This window comes from Triticum aestivum, chromosome 5B (assembly GCF_018294505.1).
Source record: "Triticum aestivum cultivar Chinese Spring chromosome 5B, IWGSC CS RefSeq v2.1, whole genome shotgun sequence".
NCBI lineage: Eukaryota > Viridiplantae > Streptophyta > Magnoliopsida > Poales > Poaceae > Triticum > Triticum aestivum.
This window is the reverse complement of record NC_057807.1, coordinates 549,643,822-549,671,561: the sequence shown is the minus strand read 5'-3', so window position 1 is coordinate 549,671,561 and position 27,740 is coordinate 549,643,822. Positions and strand designations below refer to the sequence as shown.

The 27,740-nt window shown below is 45.7% G+C and overlaps 1 protein-coding gene across 1 annotated transcript; it reads right to left on the bottom strand.

Moving 5' to 3' along the window:
* Positions 1-10,539: 10,539 nt before the first annotated feature.
* Positions 10,540-15,428, bottom strand: LOC123116876 (wall-associated receptor kinase 3). Its single transcript, XM_044537756.1, has 5 exons — positions 14,436-15,428; positions 13,651-13,794; positions 12,359-13,261; positions 12,221-12,241; positions 10,540-11,954 (listed from the first exon to the last, which is right to left on the bottom strand). Exons 1-5 carry the CDS (start codon positions 15,391-15,393, stop codon positions 10,741-10,743), a joined length of 3,240 nt encoding a protein of 1,079 aa, XP_044393691.1. The 5' UTR covers positions 15,394-15,428; the 3' UTR covers positions 10,540-10,740.
* Between the last annotated feature and the right edge of the window lie 12,312 nt (positions 15,429-27,740).

The window sequence follows — 27,740 nt, the reverse complement described above, 5'->3', positions numbered from 1 at the left end:
TATCGGAGAAGTTTGCCCTTATTAAGGACTATATTGATGGGTTGTGTTTTACTACTACGCATGATGATTTTGATAGATATAATATGCATGTGCTTTCTGCTCCTACTTGCAATTATTATGAGAGAGGAACTATATCTCCACCTCTCTATGTTTCCAATATGATAAATTTGCAAGAAATCGCTTATACTATGCATTGGCCTTTACTTGGTGTGCATGAATTGTTCTTTTATGACATGTCAATGCATAGGAAGAGAGTTAGACTTTGTTGTTGCATGATATATGTAACTTTGTGCTCACTACTAAATTACAAATCATTGTTAATTAAAATTGGCTTTGATATACCTTGGGATCCGGGTGGATCCATTACTTGAGCACTTTATGCCTAGCTTAATGGCTTTAAAGAAAGCGCTGCCAGGGAGACAACCCGGAAGTTTTAGAGAGTCATTTATTTCTGTTGAGTGCTTTTATATAGTTTAAAAAACAAAAGAATAAAGAGGGGAACCCAAAACTTTTCAAAAAGGAAAGTGAAAGTGAGAAAGACAAGCATTGTTGAAGTGGGGGAGCTCCTTGAACTTTGTTCATGCTCACGGAAACTTTGTGAATCTTAATTACAGAAACTTTTCATAAAAAATAATTATCCCCTTGTCCAATTCCATTGTATTATAAAAATAATGTGCCAAGGTTTTCCTTTAGGATGTTTACAATGCTTGTTGGTTTGTGCGGTGCAGGACAGAAACTTTGGCTTTAGTGCGCGATTTTACACTTTTTACTGGAATGTCAAACGGTCCTGATTATTTTTGCACTGTATTCCTATACAAATTTTGTATTTTTCCTAATTTTGGTAGAATTGTGGGGGTACAAGAAGTATGGTGAATGTTCAGATTACTACAGACATTTCTGTTTTTGACAGATTCTGTTTTTGATGCATAGTTTGCTTGTTTTGATGAAACTATCAATTTATATCAGTGGATTAAGCCATGAAAAAGTTCTATTACAGTAGCTATAATGCAAAAACAAAATATGAATTGGTTTTCAACAGTACTTAGAGTAGTGATTTGCTTTATTATACTAACGAATCTTACCGAGTTTTCTGTTGAAGTTTTGTGTGGATGAAGTGTTCGATGATCGAGAAGGTCTCGGTATGAGGAAAAGGAGGAGAGGCAAGAGCTCAAGCTTGGGGATGCCCAAGGCACCCCAAGTAAATATTCAAGGAGACTCAAGCGTCTAAGCTTGGGGATGCCCCGGAAGGCATCCCCTCTTTCTTCAACAAGTATTGGTATGTTTTCAGATTCGTTTCGTTCATGCGATATGTGCAAATCTTGGAGCGTCCTTTGCATTTAGTTTTCACTTTTATTTTATGCACCATGCTGGTATGAGATAGTCCTTGGTTGATTTATAGAATGCCCATTGCAATTCACTTAAATCTTTTGAGTATGGCTTTATAGAATGCTTCATGTGCTTCACTTATATCATTTGAAGTTTGGATTGCCTGTTTCTCTTCAGATAGAAAACCGCGATTTGTAGAATGCTCTTTTGCTTCATTTATATTTGTTAGAGCATGGGCATATATTTTGTAGAAATAATTAAACTCTGTTGCTTCACTTATATCTATTTAGAGAGATGACAGGAATTGGTCATTCACATGGTTAGTCATAAAATCATACATAAAACTTGTAGATCACTGAATATGATATGTTTGATTCCTTGCAATAGTTTTGCGATATAGAGATGATAATATGTGGGAGGTTCTAGTAGATGTTGTGTTTAGTAAGGATATTGGTGTTAAGCTTCGTGATTCCCGAAGCATGCACGTATGGTCTCGAAACTATGTAACCAAATTGGCGCGCATTGTATTTTGATTGTTTATCTTTGCGTGAAGGTCGGGGGCGCGCGATGGTTAACTCCTACCAACCTCCCCCCTAGGAGCATGCATAGTAGTACTTTGCTTCGAGGGCTAATAAACTTTTGCAATAAGTATATGAGTTCTTTATGACTAATGTGAGTCCATGGATTATACACACTCTTACCCTTCCATCATTGCTAGCCTCTTCGGTACCGTGCATTGCCCTTTCTCACCTCGAGAGTTGGTGCAAACTTTGCCGGTGCATCCAAACCCCATGATATGATATGCTCTATCACACATAAGCCTCCTTATATCTTCCTCAAAACAACCACCATACCTACCTATTATGGCATTTCCATAGCCATTCCGAGATATATTGCCATGCAACTTTCATCATTATCATATACATGACTTGAGCATTCACTATCATATTGCTTTGCATGATCATAATATAGATAGCATGATGTTTTCATGGCTTGTCCGTTTTTTTATGTCATTGCTATGCTAGATAATTACACACCCCGGTACACCGCCGGAGGCATTCATATAGAGTAATATCTTTGTTCTAGATATCGAGTTGTAATATTAACTTATAAGTAAGTAAAAGTGTGTTGATCATCATTATTAGAGAATTGCCCCAGTGAGGAAAGGATGATGGAGACTATGATTCCCCCACAAATCGGGATGAGATTCCGGACATTAAAAAAATGAAAGAGTCCAAAGAAGTCCAAATAAAAAAGAGAGGCCAAAGAAGCCCACCAAAAAAATGAGAGAAAAAGAGAGAAGGGGCAATGTTACTATCCTTTTACCACACTTGTGCTTCAGAGTAGCACCATGTTCTTCATATAGAGAGTATCCTATGCTTTCACTTTCATATACTAGTGGGAATTTTTCATTATAGAACTTGGTTGTATATTCCGATGATGGGCTTCCTCAAATGCCCGAGGTCTTCATGAGCAAGCAAGTTAGATGCACACCCACTTAGTTTCAGTTTGAGCTTTCATACACTTATAGCTCTAGTGCATCCATTGCATGGCAATCCCTACTCCTCGCATTGACATCAATTGATGGGCATCTCCATAGCCCGTTGATTAGCCGCGTTGATGTGAGACTTTCTCCTTTTTTGTCTTCTCCACACAACCTCCACCATCATACTCTATTCCACCTATAGTGCTATATCCATGGCTTGCGCTCATGTATTGCGTGAGGGTTGAAAAGGCTGAAGCGCGTTAAAAAGTATGAACCAATTGCTTGACTGACACCGGGATGAGCATGAGGGGTACCTTGTGTTAATAAAAGGGAGCATAGAAGACTATATGATTTTGTAGGGATAGCGTTCTTTAGCATTGATATTTTGACAAACATGAATGCTTGTTGGGATGCCCGAATTATTATTGTTTTTATGTCAAATGATACACTATTGCCTTGAATCACTCGTGTCTTGATATTCATGCCATGATTAGACATATGATCAAGATTATGCTAGGTAGCATTCCACATCAAAAAATATCTTTTTAACATTTACCTAATCGAGGACGGGCATGAATTAAGCTTGGGGATGTCGATACGTCTCCATCATATCTATATTTTTTTATTGTTCCATGCCAATATTATTCAACTTTCATATACTTTTGGCAATTTTTTATACAATTTTTGGGACTAACATATTGATCCAGTGCCCAGTGCCAGTTCCTGTCTATTGCATGTTTTATGTTTCGCAGAAAACCCATATCAAATGGAATCCAAATGGAATAAAAATGGACGGATATTTTTTTGAATATTTATGAATTTTGGGAAGAAGAATCAACGCGAGACGATGCCCGAGGGGGCCACGAGGCAGGGGGTGCGCCCCAGGGGGTCAGGCGCACCCTGGGCCCTCGTGGCCACCCCGTAAGGCGGATGATGCCCTTCTTTCTCCGCAAGAAAGCCAATATCCGGATAGAAATCATATCCAAAGGACAACCCAATCGGAGTTACGGATCTCCTGGAATTTAAGAAATGGTGAAAGGGCATAAACAGAGAGAGAGACAGAAAGACAAATGCAATCTCGGAGGGGCTCTCGCCCCTCCCAAGCCATGGAGACCATGGACCAGAGGGGAAACCCTTCTCCCATCTAGGGAGATGGTCAAGGAAGAAGAAGAATAAGAAGAAGAAGAAGAAGAAGAGGAAGAAGAAGAAGAAGAAGGGGGGGCTCTCTCCCCCTCGCTTTTGGTGGCATCGGAACGCCGTAGGGGGCCATCATCATCACTGCGATCTACACCAACACCTCTGTCATCTTCACCAACATCTCCATCACCTTCCCCCATCTATATTCAGCGGTCAACTCTCCCGCAACCCATTGTACCCTCTACTTGAACATGGCGCTTTATGCTTCATATTATTATCCAATGATGTGTTTCCATCCTATGATGTCTGAGAAGATTTTTGTTGTCCTGTCGGTAATAGGTGAATTGCTATGATTGGTTTAATTTGCTTGTGGTTATTTTGCTGTCCTATTGTGCCCTCCGTGTCGCACAAGCGTGAGGGATTCTCGATGTAGGGTGTTGCAATACGTTCATGATTCGCTTATAGTGGGTTGCTTGAGTGACGAAGCATAAACCCGAGTAAGGGGGTTGTGGCATATGGGATAAAGGGGACTTGATGCTTTAATGCTATGGTTGGGTTTTACCTTAATGATCTTTAGTAGTTGTAGATGCTTGCTAGAGTTCCAATCATAAGTGCATATGATCCAAGAAGAGAAAGTATGTTAGCTTATGCCTCTCCCACATAAAACTTGCTATCGGTCTAGTAAAGTAGTCAATTGCTTAGGGACAATTTCACAACTCCTACCACCACTTTTCCACACTCGCTATATTTACTTTATTGCTTCTTTATCTAAACAGACCCTACTTTTTATTTACGTGCTCTTTATTATCTTGCAATTCTATCCAACAACACCTACAAAGTACTTCTAGTTTCATACTTGTTCTAGGTAAAGCGAACGTCAAGCGTGCATAGAGTTGTATCGATGGTCGATAGAACTTGAGGGAATATTTGTTCTACCTTTAGCTCCTCTATGGGTTCGACACTCTTACTTATCGAAAGAGGCTACAATTGATCCCCTGTACTTGTGGGTTATCAGTCAACAAACAACACCGTGGAGTATGAGGGGTTGCTTGCCGGTCTCAGTATTCTGGCAGACCTTGGAATTAGGAAGCTTATTGTCAGAGGAGACTCACAACTTGTTGTCAAGCAAGTTAACAAGGACTATCAGAGTCCGTTGATGGAGGCCTACGTGGATGAATTAAGGAAGTTGGAAGAACGCTTTGACGGCCTGCAAGCAGAGCATGTTCCTCGAGCAGAGAACAGGATTGCCGATGACTTGTCAAAGTGCGTTTCCCTCAAGCTACCTATGGAACCAGGTACCTTTGTGCTTCAACTAACTCAGCCATCTGTAGAACCATCAGCAGGACATAACAAGCGAAGGAAGGCAGGGCCCGACAAGTACTTTCCCGCAAAGCTCCCAGGAGCCGCCGACAAAGAAGTTGTCGGGTACCCCAAGCTTGCCGAGGAGCAGCAGCCTCCGACGGGCCCCAGGCCCTTACAGTCGAGACAACCGCCCCAGTAGTGGAAGACATGCCTTTAGTCCTTGCCGTCGAGCCTCAAGCTCTAGCATGGGCACAACATACAGTTTGTTTCCTCTAGCCAGAGGAGCTCCCTGAGGAGCAGGAAGAAGCGGAGAAAGTAGCCCGTCGGTCCAGCATGTACCAGTTTGTGGATGATGTCCTTTACTGGAGGAGGCCGAACAATATGAAATTGAAGTGTATTCCCCGGGAGGACGGACTGGAGCTGTTGACAGAGATACACTGAGGCATATGTGGCTCCCACATAGGGTCAAGAGCCCTTGCCGACAAGGCATTCCAGCAAGGGATCTTCTGGCCCACTGCCCACCAGGATGCGACGGCACTAGTAACCAAGTGTGAAGTGTGCCAGTTTCATTCGAAGAAGCTTTATTAACCAACTCAAGCCCTTCAAACAATCCCTCTCTTTTGGCCATTTTCGGTCTGGGGGCTCGACATAGTGGGCCCCTTTTCCCCGTGTTGTCGGGGGCTTTGAGTACTTGTAGTCGCGAATGAAAAGTTCACAAAGTGGCCGGAAGTGGAGCCAGTGAGAAAGGTGACAGCGCAGTCGGCCGTCAAGTTCTTCAAGGGACTCATTTGCCGTCTTGGTGTGCCAAACAGAGTCATCACCAACAACGACACACAGTTCACGATCCGCATCTTCATGTAGCATATCCAAGACCTTGGCATAAAAGTTTGCTTTGTTTCTGTTGCTCATCCAAGGAGCAACGGCCAAGCGGAAAGGGCAAATGCTAAAGTGTTGCGAGGCCTCAAAATGAGGACTTTCGACAGACTGCGCAAATGTGGAAGGCGCTAGATTGATGAATTTCCAACAGTTCTTTGGTCAATCAGAACGACACCAAATCGAGCCACTGGCCAGACACCCTTTGCCCTGGTCTACGGGGTAGAAGCAGTGCTCCCCACTGAACTCATATAAGGGTCATATCGAGTGCTCTCTTATGACGAGCTTGAGCAAGAGCAGTTGCGCCAAGATGATGCGACGCTCCTTGAGGAAGATTGTCTTCGAGCTGCTGTGCGAGCCGCTCGCTACCAGCAAGCCTCACGCCGCTATCATAGCCGCAAGGTTCATGCCCGAAGCATTAAGGAAGGCAACCTTATTCTTTGGCGCATTCAGTCCGCCAAGAATTCAAACAAGTTGACGCCAAAGTGGGAAGGCCCCTATCGGGTAATATGAGTCACCAGGCCTGATGCAGTCTGCCTAGAGACCGAAGTTGGCATTCCGGTCAGCAACTCCTGGAATATCGAACATCTTCGCAAGTTTTACCCATGGGGCGCGGTTGCCGAGAGCTCTGACAACCCCCTTTTGTAATAGCCTTGCCAACAAGGCATGTAACCCTATGTACAGAGCCAGGTGCAGATCCTGCATGTAGTCAGATAGCTTTTAGTATGTACAGTTTCTTGCTAGTTTCCATGTTTATATACATATATGTATGCATGCATGCTTGTCCAGGGTATTGTGCTGCCTTAGATTCTAGCAGGTACTGGGGAACCGCCAAGGTTTCGTGCCCTCGTCCTCTCCTCCTTTAAGCCGCGGTGACAATGCTCCGGCAAGAAATTGAGAAGACCGCCCAACGCATCGTCCCCGGCAACCTGAGCACATAAAGTTTACCTCTTATCCATTTATGTTCATAACTTGTGACTTGTGCATTAGAAACCCTTGCCGCCCTTTTAAAACTAGTTGCTCCCATCCTGACCAGAACGCTGCTTCGGTCAGAAATGGTCACAGTAACCTTTAGTAAAAAGGGAGTAGTAGGGGGTGGGCTTTTTGTCTGAAATCCAGAAGATGTGACTCTCCGGCAGGCACAAGGGGTGCCGACAAGATGGCTTGCCGAAAAAAAACTCATTATAGAAAGGCGTTTCGCCTATGCATGGTCGTGTACGTGCATGAGTTCCCAGCAAAAGCTTATCTTTTTCATTGATATGCTGATACAAGTACAAATGTTATAGAATATAAGCATGGGCTCGAGAGATTACATTTCCGATTATATTTTCTAGAAAGATAAGATTTGGCAAGTGCCTACAGATTGAAAAAAAGATAAGTTCCCCGTGATCCCCGTTCTTGCCCTATTCCTTCCCAGGTACGGCATGCCGCGCAAGGTGACGGTCATGGGGAACTGGGCGATGGAGAGCTTGACGCGGAAGCCCGCCAACCACCGTCGCCAGGGATAGCAGGACGAGGCCACCGGCAAGGCGTGTTGCCAGGGGAGGAGGTAGGCCATATGATTGTGCGGCCACTGACGGTCAGCTGGAGTCGGAGTCGTCATCCTCTTGCCTGCTGCCATTGTTGCCGCTGACGTTGTCCTCCTCGTCACTATCGCTTGAGGAGGAGCTTTCGTCGTCAGTGGAACTCTCCACGCAGCACCCTAAGCGGATTCATGAGCTCCCGAAGACCTTGAAGGAGAGCAGGCTATTCTCCATTAACTTAAAATGGAGAACGTGCACCTGTGACAAGCTATGGGCACGTGCAAAAGTCTTCCACCCCTAGCGAAGGTACATGACATGAGGGTGAGGAAAGTCAACGTCAGCCCACACGCTGCCGTTCCCACAGCTCCTCATGTGTAGCCTCAAGGCCTGCGGCGGATCCTGCTCCATCACCCGGGCGAACGGGGTTGGGAGCCGGAGACGACTGCACACAGGCTTGTACATCCTGATGAAGAACTCGTAGGGCTGGTCTCCGACGTGGCCGGCCATTGGAGGAGGGGCCGCCAGCGGAAGCGCAGCTGGTGCGCCGCCCTATCCACCTCCTCCCCGAGCACCGCGACGACCTCGGCCTTGTCCCCTTCCTCTTCCCCTCATGGCGGGCTCCGCCGCCGGAGGCCCTGGAGGAGGAGGAACGCACTGCCGAGCAGAATCCCTCGTAGCCACCGTCGAAGCACCAGCACGCCCTTTCACCATGGCGAATAAGAGGAAGATTATAAGCAAAAGGAGGAGAAGAGGGCGAGTGTGGAGAAGCACCGTCCCTCTCCCTTTTTATAGAAGAGCAATGCCGAGGCCTGGCCACCCAGCCCAAAGGGCGCCGCCCCGCACGGCTTATGCGGCCTCTTGAAGGACGGGGAATCAGAACCAACCCGCTCCCCCAATCAACAGATGCCTGGTTTTCTGCCCCGACGTTAATGTCCACGTCCTCCGCATCCACCGACTGCCCTTCCCAAGGCATGGAGGATACATGGCGAAGGAGAAGGGGACGTGAGGACAGGTGGGGTGACCGTTTTCCACCCCGTGATCGTGGGGTACAACGCCATGCAGGCTGCGACTCGAGTCCACTTAGTAAATGAGTAGCGCTCCCGCAGATTCTTTCTTTTTAAATAAGGGAAGCACGGGCCGCCTCTTTACTATCGGTTGCGGGATGACGCAAGCATGCTGAGGCCATCCCACGCACGACCCTCACGTCACGCACTCAGCACGGGTCATGGGGAAGCGCAACTTCCAGAAAGATCGTGGCGGTTCGTTTCTGCCACACCCGCCCGCGCACTGCTTTGGGTCTGGCCCAACAACGCCTTGCGCTTATGTGTGGCCTAGGCCCGGGGGCTCCTGTCGGTGTACAAAAGTATGGGTACTTCTGTACCCCTTACTTGTACACGGACGGTCGCAGCCACGCCTACGGAAGGGCTTGGCAAGGCAGAGGAGGACGGCAGAAGGAAAGACAGGCACAAAGACTATCAAAACAGATACTCAAGGCAACAAGCAGCAGAAGGCTGGCAGGGACATGCCCGGCAACAAGCCTTGCCGAAGCGACCTCCGAGGTCCCGGACAAGCTCCTTGCCGGGGCAGCTTGCGAAGAGACCAGCAGGGCCATCACCCTTGGAGTTGAGAGCTCTAACACCATCGACAACGTTAAGACCAAGATTTGGGAACACATGCATGCAGATCTCCATGGAGATTGGCGGCCTCCAGCCCCATGTGGGACCAGAAGAAGAAGGAGCCCGGCAAGACCCTTGCCGGCGACGACTACAAGGCCCCCGACAAGCCTTGCCGGGGACGACCGCTGGGCCGCGGCTAGGCCCACGCTCGGCAAGAAATTGCCACCTCACTACCACTCCAATACGACGACCAGCGTGCCAACTAAGTGGGCACCTACATGGAGGCATGCAGATCTTCGTGGAGGCTCTACCATCGCGCCAACACAGCACCTAGTTAGCTAGCGTGGCATTGCACGCCTCGTCAACATGGACGCGTGTCGAAGCAAGGAGAGGCGACAGCGGATGGGATAGTTCCTGTTACAATCCCCGACAAAGTAGAAGGACACGTAAGCAGCACATTAAGTGCGTTTGTCCTATGTTGACCGAGCGATAAGCTCGATCACGATAGCTTCCCTCCTCCTATGTGCCACCGTGGCAACCCCTTTGCATATAAAAGGAGACCCAAGGCATACCGAGGGAGGGGTTGGACTTTTGGACAAAGCACACATCGTAGCTAGTTCAAAGGTCAAGAACACATATAACCAAACAAGCAGGACTAGGGTATTACGCATCTTGGCGGCCCGGACCTGGGTAAAAATCCCCTGTGTGCTAGCTACTGGACCTGCTCTTCGTGCAGCTAAACCCCCGCCGAACGTAGAAGGGATTCTTGTCATCCCATAGGTGTTCGTTTTCCCCGACACTTTTTTCAATCTAAAAATCCGATCAGTTGATCTTTTTTTTCTGAAAATTTTTTGGTTCTATTCATTTTCAACCATGACAGTACAACGAACACTAGCAAAAATAAATATTACATGTGAGCCGGAGACCATGTAGAACTACAAGAAGAATAAGTTATGTAAATAATGTAACTAGACATGACTGATCGAGCTTTTACATTAAAAATGTGTGTTCCAATGATTCCTAACTGAGCTGGAGTAGGTCACGCCGTAAAAGAAAGATTGCATTTGATTTATTTTCTAAATTAAGCAAGAAAGCATATGTACGGAGATCATGTCGTAATTGTTGTCTCACTGAGTGAACATGGGATCACATTCGCATGTCGTACGAGGGCTAACTATTTTCCCATTAGGGATCCCACAACAGTTTAACTTATTTTGTTTTTTCATACACCATTCCACCCTTGGCTCACTAGTCTAGAGGACGACACTATCAGCAGTGGATATACAAGAAACTAAAGCTGCCAACTGTCCACATGAGTCTTTGATTTGAGCACAAATTTACTAAGACTAGTAGTGGATATACCGATAATTCATCCTGGAGCCCGGGCTCCAGGATGAATTATCGGTATATGCCCCACCCAAACAAAGCTGTACAGCGTGCACATGAAATCTTTTGCTTGAGCACAGTTTCACTACAACTACCGAGGACAACTTGCAGATAGTATGAACTCTTCTTCCATACTATACTGTCTTGTCGACCCCTCATTATCTTTTCTAACTGATTTATTAGATTGAACACCTACTTCAATATCATTACTGTGAGCTTCCTTAGCCACCGCATTATGTAAAACATGCCCCTCAGATGTACGGACGCCTTCTAGTGTCAACTCCACTTGCCTCATGGTTGGACGATCCTCTCCACTTAATTTTACACATGCTATGGCAATAGCAGCCACTTCTTCGACTTCTTTGCCTCCTTCCTCGATGACTTGTGGGTCTAATATATGGGGCAAATTCCCTTCCGCAAACAAAGTAACAAAATGTACAACAAGACTCTCGTCATTTGAGGACAAATATGAAGACGGTTTCTGCCTGGTTAGCAGTTCCACAAGGACAACTCCAAAACTGTAAACATCACTTTTCTCCGTGAGGCGCCCAGTGTAAAAGTACATCGGGTCCCAGTATCCTCTTGTACCTTGAGCCCTTGTTTCTAAACCAGATTTCTCCATGGGAATGTACCTTGATGCTCCAAAGTCTGCTACTTTTGCTGTTAGAGTATCATCCAAAAGTATGTTAGCAGACTTGACATCTCTATGGATGATAGGTATTGCAGCGGCTGAGTGAAGATATGCCAAAGATTTTGATGTTTCAATGGCTATACGAAGTCTGTCACCCCACGATAATGATCTTGGTCCTTCGACATGAAGATGCTCATAAAGTGTTCCATTGGATATGAAATCATAGACCAACATTGGGACTTCAGTTTCAAGGCAACAACCAAAGAGTTTTACCACATTCCTATGGTTGATCTGTGATAAGATCACAACCTCATTTATAAACTCATCAATCTCCTTCTGAACCACCTTCTTTGGTTTCTTGATGGCTACAATACGTTGATTTGATAAAATTCCTTTGTAAACAGTACCATGCCCTCCACCACCAATCACAAGATCATTGTCGAAATTGTGTGTTGCCTTCTCTAGCTCTTCCAACGTTATGATCATACTTTCTGCAATACCGACACTCTGAGCTACCAGTTGTTGCAACAATTGACCATGATTCTGCTTGAAAAACTTATGTTTTAACACTTGTGCTCTCCGATGCTTCACTTTCTTTGAAACAATGTATGATGATAGAATCAAAATAACTAGACCTGTCCCGCATGAAACTCCTATAATGGCGGCAAATATACCTGAAAATATACAGATTCCTTTAAACACCCACTTGTAGCTGAAACAAGCAAATTGTTGTGACTGTACAATGTCGGCCCTCTATCTAGACTTTCTAAGAAACAAAATACATTCTCTTGTAGTACGACTAAGTTTGCAACTTTCTATATCGAAAACAATTGCAACTTTCTATATCGAAAACAATAACTTCTATAGAATGAGACTGAATACAAAAATACTTATCATTCTGTAAAATTAAAATACATAACCTTCATACGGACTTGCTCACCTTTAGATGAGATGTGGTCACCTGCAGAAAAAAGGAAGAGAGAGAGAGAGAGAGTGTGTCAAATCTCTGGTAATTACATAAACCACAAAAACAATTCAACATGCATGCCTCTATCGTACATATGCTTTGCATTCTAACCTTTGCATCCATGAGGCTCGTAGGGGTTGCCTTGGTAGCCCTCCCAACACTGGCAAGAATAGCCTGTGTTCGTCCCAGCTGGTATGCACCTGCTATGCTTGCTCTTGCAGATGTTAGCAGCTACGTCCATGGTACAATTTAGACCCGATGAAGACTTCGCATGATCACGTAAGTCGTGTAAGCCTACTGATTCAGATGGCAGCACTTTCCAATCTACAACAATACGAACCTTTGGCGCAAATCTCAACTTGTTTTGAAGCGCACGCGTCTGTTGGTCAGAGACAAGACGATTGTCGAACCACCCCTCCTCCGCTATCAGAGCATACGGGGGTCGTGACATGTTATCCGGGAAATTGTTCATGTCGGCAAACTTGAGGCTCAACATGCCAGGCATGCCGCCATCCAAGGGCTCAGAAATGCGTGCCTGGCAACAACCCATGCCGTAGCAATTCTTGTTTCTCGCAATTGGCACCCTTCCGGCACTGACATCGCTCTCGGAGCAGAAGCTGGTGCAGCCGCTGATGATGGACGCATCATTGTCAAGCCCATGTAGTGTCGCCTGAACATTACACCCTGAAAGGATGAGCTCATTACGGGTGGACAACGAGTAGAGCACATCCCCTCGGCTTGTGAAATAGTTGTTGAAATCAAAACCAAAGTCATTTTTGGAGTTAGCTTCGATGACGGCGAATGAGCTAGTAACACGCAGAGTGGTGTCTGGAAGGGAGATCTCTTGAACTTGGAAGATTCCGAATCTATCGAGTAATAACCGAGGGAGCTTGCCGCTTGGGTAGTCACAGGTGAGGTTGAAGCCTGGCCGGTAGCAGTGGGACGGACCGATGCCAAACGGGTATAGTACATCGACATCTCCACATTTCCTTCCGCACATATCACCTTCCGCTTCTGCTTAAAAAAAAGAAGAAACATACTATAGTGTATCAGTAACTAATAACACCTCGTCCATCCTCATACGTATTAAATATATATTATGCTTTGTTAAGACAAGGCTTTGATAAAACATTACCCTATTAATATGTTGTTAATGTATGATATAAAATCATAATTACCAGGAAGTAGTTTTAAAAATGACTAATGATACCAATATCATGTCATATTAACACCATATTAATGAATAATACGCCTTGTCTTAATAAAACCTTTACAGCGGGAAAACAAATGAAGTGATTAGTGATACAGTGTACTTTTACTCGTTGGTAGAATTTCAAAACTTCTACTCCAGTAATAGTACTTGCAAGTGCAAAATAATCAAAACTGTTTGTAGCTTAGCTTACGTGTGATGGAGACAAAAGGGGTGCAGCCACCGGGTACGGAATTGTTGCCATGGGTTCCTGGTGGGCAACCGCAGTCAAACCCTCCGTCTTTATTGGTACATACACCGTCATCAAGGCACGGATGAAACTCACACTCGTCGATATCTACATAAGGTAAACATTGTTCACTATAAGCTTTCAAGTAGTGCATGTTTATATGATGTATCAAGTTATATTAGGTTGATATCGTAGATGTTAATGCAATAACTTTTATCTAGTTTTAAACTAGATGAAACCTTAGAAAGTTTGATTTTATATCAAAATATGTGTATGCTATATAGCTATCATAAGAAAATGGGTGTGGCTAGACGTCAGTCAGCTGACTTTTTTTTTGGGGCTCAGTAGATTTTGTGGATCGTCGGATGCGAAATCAACGGCCCATGGCCTTTCTTCAACCTCCCGCACATCTCCTTCCTCTCACCGCCAGCTAGCACCGGCCCCTGCCGACCGCGACCGCCTCGCCCTCCCCTGAACCCCCCCCCCCCCCCCCCGCCGGTCTTCCGCCACCCCCGGCCACCCCCCCCCCCCCTCCGCGTCGAGTTGTTTCTCCGGTGAAGGCCATCAACCACCGCCCCCCACCCTGACCCCTAAGATAGATAATGGCGTGATGACGGCGAGCCCCTTCCTTCTCTCCGGCGAGGCCCTTCCTTCTTCTTCATTCTCCTTCTTTCATTTAAAAATCGGCTGACCCCGAATTCGAAAATCAGCTGACTGATGTGTAGCTAAACTGTAAGAAAATAACTAACCTTGGCATCCGTCGGGGATATAGGGGTTGCCTTCGTAGTAAATGTCGCAGCGGCATGCATATCCTCCTCGTGTACCCTGGTCGCATACGACGTGGCCATGCCCATGGGAAGAAGAAATGTTGGTGTCGACCTCCCAGCTGAGCCACACGGGAACGCCGTAGTCCACGGGGATACCCATTGCTCCCATAGCCGACGGTTTCTGAAGCAGCAGTGGTTCGGAAACGTGTTTCTTCTCGAACCACCCCTCCTTGGCGACGAACATGCGCGTGGGCATCCGTTCCTCGTCGGCGCTGCGATTCCGGCCGAACCACTCTAGCTGCACCCGGACCTCGCCGATAGCCGCTGCCGCGGCGACGATGGCCGCCTGGCAGCAGCCGAGCCCGGTGCAAACCATGCTGCTCTCGAGCCTGGACGGTACGGACCACATGGGCTCAGGGGGTTGGTCGTCGCCGCACAGGGTGGAGCAGGCGCTGACAGTGGCGTTGCCGTGTTTCAGCGTCGCTCGCACGTTGCATCCCAACACGACGAGTTCGTTCCCGCCGCCTGACCAGTCGTCTGAGATCATGATCTTGTAGGTCCCGTGGTCAGGCCCTCCGGAGAATATTGAGCCGTTGCCGTCACGGTCGATCTTTACGTCGCCGGGGGTGCGTTTGACGAGCACCGACGACTCGAAGAGGCTGAAATACTGCACTTGGAGGATGCCTCCTTCGCCGCCGAGTAGGAGCCGCGGCGGGGTGGTAGTATTGTCGCAGGTAAGATTGAACCCCGGCCAGTAGCACCTGGCCGGTCCCATGCCGAACGGGTACGGCACGCTGATGTTGCCACATATGGTGTGGCATCCCGGCATCCCCATCGGCGCCGGAGCCGGAGGAGAAGCTGCTGCTCCACCGGCGGCGAGCGCCGCGGCCGTGCTCGCTATGAGGATGATCTTCAAGAATGAGATGGCCATGTGCGCCATTGATGATCGAGCCTTTGTGATTCTCGTAGTAGCTAGCTACAGTTCACCACCATCGTTTAGCTACAACCATCGCTTATATGGTTTGCTCAATCATAACTCACCTACTGCATACCACTGTCAGCTGATTAATTAATCATTTCAGCGAGATCGACGCGGACTTTAGTGAACACATGCGTCAATTAGTACACACCACTTACCTAACACGCTGCTTTCCCAAAAGCATGGAATGTCTATCTGTACTCTCATGCATCTCATGAGCTAATTAAGCATGCATGCAGGAAACTTGGCTGATGTTTCTTGGTTTCTTCGTTGACAAGTTTACATCCATGCCGGTCATTAATTATTCTCAAAATATTTTGAATAAGGATTTCACTACAAATGGAACATCGAATTTTTGAGCATGACAAATCTAATGTTTTTCATGACAATTATAGTGTGGACAGGATGGCAATTTTTTTTTTATGTTTTTGCGAGGATATGTCATGCTTGCTAAAGAAAGTTTGATTTTCCATGTTTAAAATCAGACATCAGATTTTAAACATTACCGTTGATTAAACATAAGAGCAATGCTACATCCACGGGCATTTTACAGGGCTAGATCAGTTGGCATGTTTTGATTGGAGATAAGGGGGAAGGAGGGGCCCACCCTGATGGAAGGTTACATAACAACTTTGTAGGTGTAGGACTATTGTAAACATAAACATGTAAACTCAATTTTCCGAAAATTCTACAAGAATCTTTAAAAAGGGTTTCGCCTCGACCTGCGACCACCTCTATCTTTTTTACTTTGCGTTTTTATGGAACACCAATAGAATGCACCCTCGCGAATTTTGCTGCCACCAGAAAAATATAAGCATTTCCCTCGCATGCCCTTGACACCACCATCACACATCTAATATTATGCTGGTGTGCTGAGGATGGTGATTAAGGGTTTCACTACAGATGTAGCAAAGAACAAAAGGTCTCCCTTTACAACATTATGATCAAGGAGAAAGGTTTAGCTTCTATGACCAATATAACCCTATGTCCCCATTGCATATACTCATATGAATCATAAGTGTTGAGATGAATGTTCATGAAGCTACCAACAGGGAATAAGTCCCAGAAACCAAAAGTATTCGGCTTTAATAGTCAAGGGACTAGGTTTCCGAGTTTTTGAGTTGAGGTTCAAAATATTATACTTTTATCTACAATATTTTTCGTTTCCTAAATAAGTACGACTAGTATAATTTTGATAATAAGATGAATACCCTAGACAATATTATTTGGGATTCTTGGTTGATGTCGATTAATTATCTGCATGAAAATATTTTTAATCAAATTCGTTAGAAACATATATTTTATATTTGTGTAGCAAACAGAACAAATAATATCATACATGGAGCCAATCCAATCTCCAGATCCACATCCACTGTATGTCCCCCAGCATTCCCAATCTCTAAGAGCATGATCATGTATGTCCCCTAGCAGTTGCCAAGGGCGCCTCCGGTGAATAAGTTGCTGCTCCATGGGCGGTGAATGGAAACACTGCTTCTACTACCAGTGGAGCCAGCCGCGACCAGTCTCCGAATTCAATTATATAGGCCATGCAAGTAGCATGTTCTGATCTAAACTTTTTTTTAAGAAGAGAGGGTCTCCCCCTGATTTCTGTTAATAGAAACCAAGCATACAACCAACAATCCAAAGGTTTAACATATCACATTATAGACGACCAATCATCGATAGCTACCCATACAAAAGAAATAGGTAGAGAAATAAGAAACTATCTAAACAATCCTACAGCAGGACGTAGCTTGATGCCTGCTTTCAATTGTGTCACTGCCAACTAAAATATACTATTACCAGTACCAAACACGGTGCTTTTTTTCAAAGGGACGATGCGGATGTTAGTAAATTCGTAGTGCGTCCAGCACACACCATGCCAACCGCACTGCTTTCCCAAAAGCATGGAATATCAAAACTCGGATGCTATGTGTGCTCAAAACGTGCATTCATGTCTATTGTTTAACTCTTGCTTTGTTCTTTGGAAATTATACATACCTATGCAATGACAATGTGGCGGTTATCTTTGATCAATAAAGAAACAAGCGAAACTTGAGCATTTGGCGCAAATGCCAGGGAATTGAATTTTAGTAATAGTTTCAGTAGCTCCTAAAAGTATTGCAAAATACTACCTTTTTTAGGCATTGTAAGTGTTTGTGTGTTCTACTTGTTTGTAGGCACCACAAGTTGAAGTTGCAAAAATGATATATATAGGAAAAGAAAATATGGATCGAGTGGTGGTAAATCATGTGAAATTGTAGACTATCTTTTTTTAAGGGAAAGACAACTACTTTATTAAAACATAACAAAATAAATAGTTACATTTTTTTAAGGGAGTTGAAACCCCTAGCCTTTGCATCGTTGCGATGTACACATTTTTATTAATTATTAAGCAGGGTACATAACAAAGGCAACAATGGTCGAACCATTTCAAGATATGTAATTAACACCTATGACTAAGTTGACTTCTTCCGCAAAATGCTGTCAAGAAGGAATAAATGTGGACACGCCATCATCGCCACGTCCAATTGAAGATGGCCTAGAAAAGGATTTTCATCCTGATTACCGATGTACGACAGTGAACACCAACACAACAACAAACGCAAGTTCATCGTTGCTGAACCCGACCATTAAAGGACAGGAAAAGAGTTTTCACTTCGGAACATGACACGGTGTTGTAATCGGCATCTTGATGAGGTGTCATTCCATAATCAAATCCACCAATACATGGGGCTAGGCCAAAGAGGCACTAGCATATTTCATGAAAGAGGATAAAATAAGAAAGAAGAAAAAGGAAAGGCTGTATAGGAACAACTCAAGGTTGAGACTCCATCCAGGCCTGACTAACAGAAGTCCAACCTTCAATTTGTTCCATGCGGATTGGGTAGAATAGGTGCATTCTTGAAGATTTTGTCATTCCTTCGGATCCAGAGATTCCAACAACACACGATTATAATGTCCATGGAGATACCTTTTAGCGTATCTTGCAAGTGAATAGACACTTATCATAAAAGGAGATACCCTTGAATTTTGTAGTGTTAATGGGTGCCTGCTATGACGAGGAACGGATAGCCCCAATACAATTGTATAGAAGTATCCTTAACATATTCTTGAAATAGAAAACATGTATACGCTAGCCTATAGAAGTCGTTTTTCTAAAGTAGTTTATTCGTCTTGACCCCATCATAGACCAAAGGCTAAATGAAAATTTTGTGTCCCAACTGACTAGCATATTACCATAGTACTCCCTCCGTTCCTCTATATAAGGTGTATATTTTTTTTGATAAAATTCAACAATGTAAGGTGCATTTCTTCAAATTCCTCATAATTCTCTTTTTAGCACTCTAGAAAAAAGAAAGTGTCTCTCTCCTAATTGTGTATATCTCTTACTTTCCTTAACTACCTGATTTACTTGCCACTAACCAATAAATTTGCCAAAGGTAATTCAGTCCTAACTAATCTATAATTATGTGCCTTGGTCACCGCAACTAAAATAATACACCTTACGTAAAGGAACGGAGGGAGTACTTTCAAGAGGATATGAGCATCACAAGTTACACTCAAGATCTCGTAGCATGTAGGATAGTAATTAGTAACCCATTTGTAAACCCACTTATCATGATTTGCCACTCTGGTTAGCCAGAGCTAGCAGGTTTTACAAACTTTCAAACTGCTGTAATGCTTGAATTGAGAGTAGTGTATGCAAATGTTTAGCTAAATAATCAAAGTGTATTATGTTATGAAGACTATTTTACGTTGGGGGAGAAAGAGTAAAGTTCAGGAAATTTCTCATAGAGAGCCGGTCATCCTAGATATATTTCCATGAGAGGATATACTTTCCTGGTGAAATAGTGGGTTTAGCCATTGCCTTGAAATGTGGAAAAAGTTTAAGCTGAGATTTCTACCAAAAGGATCCTTCAATTTTTCATGAGGGAAGGCCATTCAAATAGTGTCTCCCAAATAAGCTTTACCTGAGGCATTAGCTTGGTTGAAGAACTTGTACATGTTCTTGATCAATAGGGATTTATTATTTGTGGCCACATCGAGCACTCCAAGTCCACCATGCCATTTTTGTTTGGAGCTCCGCTTTTGTAACCCCCCCCCTCAAATGTATAAGGGCAGCATGGTCATTCGACAAAAAACATATACCCACGTCCGTAAAGTCTCTTACCACGATGTACGAGTGGTACGTACACGTAGACGTTTCCCCACCCGATCCGCCCGCCCGTCCCGATGTGCAGCCTCCCCTGCTCGCCCATGACCCACACACATGCCGCCGATCGCCACCCCTTCCTATAGTTGACGGCGTCCATCGTCCCTTCCCGGTCATGCGTCCTCGTCACCCCACCCCCCCCCCCCCCCCCCCCCGCCTAGGCACCCCCTTTCTGCACGCCCCCCTGAAATCGACCCCCGCTGCCATATAAATCAAAGTTTGTCATCTATATTCTTATCTGCACATTGAAATGGTGCAAAAATGATTCGCAACGACGTTGCTTCTCCAAATATCTCATTATGCATCACACAATATTACCGAATTTGCATTTGAACCGGGAGATGATTTCTCTATTGATGTTCTGAACTGTATGTAGTGATTGTGGACACTAGCTCAAGGTGTTTAAATGGAGCAAGAAACCGGATATGCCGTTTGGTAGTGACTAGTACATATGCCCGTGCGTTGCAACGGGCAAAAAAATTGACAAAACCAGCTTCACGTGTCATTATGCTTCACTTATATTCCAGTTTGACAAACCTTGAAATAAGGTTACCCTCATCTGTAAGGTGCATATGCGGGTGTTTTGTCACGGGTTGAATTATCCTTATTTGGATCATGAAGTGTTCATGTGAGAAGCCACACTAACGTCCTTCATTGGCGCATACTTAAGCTCGGTACTTCCATCGAATGGAAGAGAAGTTGTGCATAAAATAGTATTTTAGCGGGAGAAACATACAACGTGATTCTTAGTGCTTCTCCAACGCCAAGCCACAAAACGGACAAAGCATCCGTCCATGGACCGGGGACCAGTCTGTGGGCACTGATGCACGAGGCGGCCATCCAAAAATATCCATGTAAGTGCAATTGCATTTCGGAAGAAATTTAATGAAAGCGAACAAATTTGATGGGTATTTAAATAAATTGGACGATATTCATTCATACTTGAATAATATTTGGATAAAACAGATGCTTTTAATCTAGACCAGAGCAAACTAATTACATTTCGACATATTTGAACCAAAACTAGCAAAAGGGCCCGTGCGTTGCAACGGGAGAAAAATCATAATCTCCAATAACCATGCTCACATTTTGCAGCATCACCGAGATACAGTATCACTCTCAATTTCGTGAAATCATGAACATTTTTTAGAACTCGTAAACATATTTGAAATCATGAACATTTGTCAAATTCATTAACATTTTTACAAATTTTCGAACATTTTGTAAGATAAAAAATAATTGAATTCATGAACATTTTAAACTATTTGCAAACATTTTTACCAATTTTCTTGAATCAGCGAACATTTCTAGAATGGACGAACATTGTTTTGGAAATTTCTGGAACAATTTTTTAATTTAACAAACATTTTTTGAAATGCATGATCATTTTTTGAATCAACAAAATTTTTATGAATGAATAAACTACTTTTTAAGTCATTAACATTTTATTAAATTTTAGGATATTTTTCATGAATATTTTTTGAATTGGCAAAATTTTGTTCAATTTCATTAACATTTTTTAATACTTGAACTTTTTTAAAATTTATGATTTTTTTATTTCCTAAATATTAGATTTTGAAATTTCAAACATTTTTTGAATAATTTTTTTTATAAAATGCGGACATGTTTCCAATTCACAAACATTTTATGATTTATTAAACATTTTATTTCAAAATTCTCATTTTTAAACTTTCAGTAGTTTTTCAAGTCATTTTTTAAATTTTCGGAACTTTTTGAAGTCCTAAATTATTTAAAGTAGCAAAAAGGAAAATGGAAAAAAGAAAATAAGAAAATTTAAAAACCAGGCCACCCGGACATGGGCCGGTTCAAACGGACGTGGTGCGTCTTCTCCCAGCACGCACAACGCAATATGGGAGGTCCCTACTGCATGAGCCGGCCAAGGCAGAGGATTCCTCTGTGAGAAATATTTTAATCACTTATAGGTGGCGTTGGTGGGTAATATTTTACAACTTTGGGGCAGTGAAAGATAAGACGATGTATTATAGATAGTAAAGAGTTTACATTGCTTGGTGCTCTTTTCTTGATACGGTACCGCCAGCAGTAGAAGCACACACCAACTGCGCCAACACGGTTACTTCCCTTGACACCATCATCAGAGCTCGAACAGGATCAGGACATGAAGAATTACGGGTGAGATGATATGAGGGAGGGGAGTAGCTACATGCATGAAGGTGGTGCACGAAAGGACCGAGGACATGATCGACGTAGCCACGACCACATGCTTCTCTCTCTCTCTCATCAACGGCATCAGGAACATCGAGACTTGAGGAATATATTGATGATCAGGTAGTCCATAGGTGACCCCCAAATAACTTTTCCGTTCATAAATAGTATTTATTTTCAATATTTTTTTGAACAAATCTTTCCAATATTTCATTCACACATCTTCTAAGTACTGTAGCTACTAATATTCATAATTAAGATTAAGCTATGCCGCTTAAACAGCAGCCAAGTGTAGTAAATTGTATGCTAGCAGAGATCTAGCCCTATGAAAAACAAAAGATATCGACTTCTAGCAGCAGCGACATCGCATCGTCTAGAAAAAGCAGTAGCGACAAGCACTCAATCCCACCGAGAATCTTATCTTCTCCACACATCCACCCAGCGCTCTGCCGACCAGCACCAGCAGACCTCTCCTCCCGCGCCTCCGCCACAGGCCCAGCTAGCCACCAGCCAGGAGCTCATGCACAAGCCAGCCGCACTGCACAACGCTGCCGCCCGTACACCGCCGCCAGCACCAACCACGCCGGAGCAAGGAGCTCCCCTCGACCCCGGGCGCCTGCCTCCCGTCCGGCGACCGGCCGCTGGTCCGCTGACCTTCTCCCTCTCCGTTCCTTCCCCTTATGGATCTCTCCCTCACCTCTCACATCCCCGTATCTTTTCTGTACAGGAGCATCACACCCGCGCCATGGACCTCCGACCCCGACGCCCAAGCTCCCGATGCTGTTCATCGCCAGATCCGCGCCGCCCCACCTTCTCCGACCGTGTCGGGAGCCACCGTCAGGAGCACCCGCGACGTCCAACCGCCAGGTCCCGCTCGATACCAGCGCCACACCTCCACCGTAGGCCACGACGGTCGCCCCTGCTTTGCTCCAGCGGCCCACGACTCTGTTCTGCTTCCCCGAGGGAAGGGCGATTACTGCCGTACGGCTCGTCCCGGCGCCCCCCGCCCCCTTTTGTTCCAGCCGCACCCACGGGGATCCGTTCCTCTTCCCCAAGGGTGGCCTGATCTCTCTCTTATTCTCTTGATCAGCCATCTCTGCTTAAGCCGCTCTCTCATCTCATCTTGCTTTGTTATTCGGCATGTTGATTGTCTACTTTTGAACATATATAAATTTGTAGGATTCAATTCATAACAAAGCTGCGAGGTGGGACTAATAGTTAATTTAAAGACTGCAGAAGATGTGGGGGAGGACTGATGCACCGGCGGCGCGCAACGGCGTGGGGGTGGGCCGGCGACACACGGCGGCGCGTGGTGTGGCCGGCGGCAGGAGGTGGAGATGGCATTGGGTTTTTAGGGGATTGGGAGGTAGGGACGTGCGGGTCTGTGGGTTATTTCTTTTTTTCTCTTGTCAGTACCGCTTTGGGTTGAGTTATAATAGTACTGCGGGTTGAATACCCAAAACAGCAGGGGGTTTTCTGTAAAAATGCCGACGACGTACGACAGAAACCCAATTCTCTTTATTATTAGGTAAAGAGGTAAAGATAATGGCTCTATTAGCAAGAATGCATATAATAAGGAAGATGAATCATTGTCTTCCTATGAAAACCTAGCGGCGGATGACTTTCAAATTAATGAGAGTAGCGCAGGGAGATAACTGGCATGTACGTTGATTTGTGTTCTTCTTAATGGAAAACAACCACATGGCAACTTACATGTCTTTTTTTTAAATCTACACGCAGATTTCGATGTTCAGAATAAGCAGAATGATTTTCAGGAATCTTACGCCGATAAGTGAGCCTGGTACGTTGAATATTTTGTATGGCATGCAACCATATGACCTAAGTGATGGCAACTAACACGTGTTTATTTGTAATTTTCTAGGAGGAGGTCGATCGTCCTACTGGGCATGATGGCCATGATGATGATGGTGAATCAGACATGGACATCGGGTATGTTGAATATAGCAGCAAGAGACGCTGGATAGGCATTGGAGGATAATGTCTATGACTTGTGATTCACAAGCGGAGGCATACACGTTCTACAACAACTACGCCGGTCCCATAGGACACGCTGACTGCCTGCGGTGCGGTGCGACACGACGCGAGATGACACACGTACGGCCGGTTTGTGTGTAAGTATTGTAGGTACACACCCGCATACCACCGAAGACAGGCTCATACCGTCGAGGATGGGCAGACGACGACTTTTTTAAAATAAGATCGTCCCGCCTTTTTATGAAGGAGTACGGGCTAATCTCACCCGCGTGTGTTTTGGTGGTGTATCGAAGCAGTTATGTTTGGTTACATACTTTAGTAAGAGGGTGCCTCTGGCGCTCCCGCGGGCGGCAGGGGAGGAACCCTAGCCGCCGGCCGCCTCTCCACCTCTCTTCTCCTCCTCCTCCTCCCGCCGCCGCCAGAGGGCGCGCCCGGGCGAAGCCCGGCCGGCGCCGACGGCGGCGGGGCGTCTTCATCGCCTCGTTCGGGAGGGCTGGCGCGGGCCGGCCGACCTGGATCTGGTCACGGCGTTCTCGCGGGGCGCCACGGCGCGGCCCCTCATCGGCGCAGGTTGGCGCGCGGGTGTGCGGGTGGCGTGATGGGCTGCTCCTCGGTGGTGCTCGGCTGATGTGGTGACGGCGGCGGCTCGATCCAGATCTGGTTGGGGCGGGCTGCGGGCGGTGCGGGCTGCGGGCGGCTTCCTCCGCCGTGGCCGGCTGGCGGAGGGGTCGGCGCATCAGTGGTGGCCTCGGCCTCGGCCTTCCCCTCCTCTTCTTCATCCGGGGGGGGGGAGGAGGTGAGATGGGCCGGGGGTCGGGGATGGCTGCCGGCGCCCCAGCCAAAGCTGACCTCGCGGCGGCAACGCTTTGGGGTTGGCCGACGGATTGTGGTTCCGGTGGTGCGTGCCCGGCGGTTTGGCGACCCGTCCACGAGGGATGGAGGTCTTCGATCAAATCCGGGTGAAAACCTGCTATTGGCGATTGCCAAGGCCGGCGATGGCGACGCTGTCTGCGTCGTTCCCTTCCTGAAGGCATCGTCGTGGAGAAGTTCAAGGCCACTCTCTGCTACCTCCGGGGGAAACCCTAGATCAGTAGATCGGATGACGGCGGCTCGCTGGTGTCGTTTCCCCCCTGGGGGCGTCATTCTTGAAGGTGCACACGGGCTCGAGGGACTAGAGGACGGTGACTTTGGTGGAGCGGTGCTTCATCTTACACATTAATGGTGGCGGATCTCGGCGGCGTGGCGCTGTGGAGACTCGGCGTCTGATGCACGGAGATGGACTCGTGCAGGAGGTGGAAGCTGTTTGGCGTCATGGTGGCGTTGATGGCAGATAGGCCTGGCAAGGTCGGTGCAACAGTATAGCTCTGAAGATGGATTGGTGGCAGGCGGCTGCGGCGGCCTCATACCAGGCAGGGGTCTTGGTTGAGAAGCACGCCGGACTGGTGGGTGCCCATACCAGGCAGGCGTCCTGGGTGGGACCTCAGGTCTTTAGATGTTTAGGTTTGGCTGCGTGGTCTGTTTGATATTAGGCCCAGACTTTCAGCGCCCCTATATCAACTGGATAGGGATAGCGACAGTTGTTGCTTGTTTTGGTGGCTTTAAACTTATTGTTGTATGACTCTGTACGGTCTTGTGTCAATAATTAATAAAATGGCCGTATGCATCGCCCAGATGCAGAGGCCGGGAGTCGTCCTCCTTTTCTAAAAAAAAAAAGTAAGAGGGTGCCTTATCATTCATGCCATATTTTTTCTAAAGAGAGTGTATATCTATTGACCTGATCAATTATGGACGTGAGCAAGAAGAATGTGCCCATGTGAAAGGTTCGCAGGGAGCACTGGTGGAAAAAAGGCCTTTGGTCGCGGTTCGCAACTGCCATTAGTCGCGGTTGCGCAACCGCGACCGACCGGGCGCGACTAAAGGCCCCCCCCCCTTTAGTCGCGGTTGCTTAAGAACCGCGACTAAAGGCCCGTCCATGTGGGCGCCAGGTGGCCGTCGGGGCGGAGGACCTTTAGTCGCGGTTCTTCTGGCCAACCGCGACTAAAGGCCGCCGCAGGTTTAGGGTTTTAGCCCCCCCCCTAAACCTCCCCCCTTAAACCTGTTTTCTGTTTAATTTGTATTGTTTTATTTCTTTTGTGCTTTATTTTAATTTAGAAGGAGTTTCATATATTCTACGGTACTACATACATGCATATGAATGTACAATTTCAAATAAATTTGAAATTAGAACCGAAAAGAATTCAAGAGGAATATACAATATATATTCAATATCATCGGATGACCATATACAATTTTGAACAAGTTTCCATACATGATTTAATGCATATAAAGTTCTACGTCCTCGTAATAGTGTTCTCCTTTAGGATGGAGGACTTCCCTGCTGAACCATCCAGCTAGTTCCTCTTGAAGTGGTCGGAAGCGAGCTTCTGGACTAAGCATCCACCGGAGGTTATTCCTCTTAGCATTGGTATCACTCGGAACCCGCTCAGAGGTGTATCTCCGGATCATCTCACAGACATAGTATCCACATAGATTGGTCTCCGGTGGCTGAATATCCCCAGCATTCTTAGCCTTTAACATTTTGAATTCTAGCTCTTTTTTGAATTCACCGACCTTTGTATCTACGAACCGTCTCCAAACCCTACGAGGCAAAGAAAATTAAATGAACAAGAGAGTTATTAATTAGTTACTTGATATTAGGAAATGAACGAAATAGGCCGATCGATATAGAGCGCAAATGAATGAAAATAATTACTTCTGCAGCATTCTTCTCATGCCGCCCCAAAGCTTTGGATCCATATTCACAGAGTCGTGGACGAGACATTCTGAGGTGTTAACTTTAATTACTAGCAGAATCCAGTGGAACCTGCGGACACGATACATGCACAGTACGTCATGCATAACTCATCGATTAGCCGGCCACATACCATGCATGGAGTAAACAAAAGAGAATGTGCTCAAGACAGAAACACTCACTCAAAATGGTAAGGAAATAGAATATCACTTTTGAGTTCCTGCTTTGTAAGAAACTGCCACAGGTCTGCCTCCACGTCGGCGGGGTAACGCTCCAACACATGTCCATTAACGATGTGTGGGTCAATGAATCCAACATCATGGATGTTCCTTACTCTGCATTCCTTAATCTTCATTCTGCATGTATAATAGCGGACACAACAATATAGTTAGGACATATATATAGTGCAGGCAATATGAACGAGATGGGGTAGAAATTAATAAATCACTTACAGAACGTAGCAACTGATGATAGATTTATCGAGCTCGCGCAGATTGAAAAGCTGGAACAATTCACTCAGTTCAATTTGTACATAGTAATGTTTGAAGTGATGCTCATGTCTAACTTCCGCATAAATATATTCTTTGGCGTTTTTATTTTTTATGTAACCCTTGTACCATTTCAGCAGACCTTTCATTTGTGGAGGTAGATCCTTTTCCTCCGCAGGCTCGACGAGAGGCCCATTCTTGACATATGTAATTACTACCTCCTTCACTGGCGCCTCATCAAGGCCTAACAGTTCACGAAGAGTAATACCTAAGTTGGCCGCTTGTTCTCTGGCACTCGTTACAGTCAATCCCTGTGCTGCCGCAGCTTGTATGATCTCGGGGTCATCCGGACAGAAGGCTTCCACTATAAGCGGGGCAATCGATTGTTTACTTTGTTCCCCGAGCTGGGCAACTTGTTTCCCGCTTTTTTTACTTTCGGCCTTCTCCCGCTCTTTGTTCTCCTTGAACATGAGTGCCTGCCTGCGAAGTTCACGTGCATAGTCGTTAGGCAGATTCTTCGCGGCTTGGGACGGTGTGCTCAAAAATGACTTAGCCCACTTCTTTTGCTCATCAGAAAATACTGGCTTGGGCTCGGGCTCTGTTTTCTTCTTGCAGTCCGCCTTCCATTTCTCCA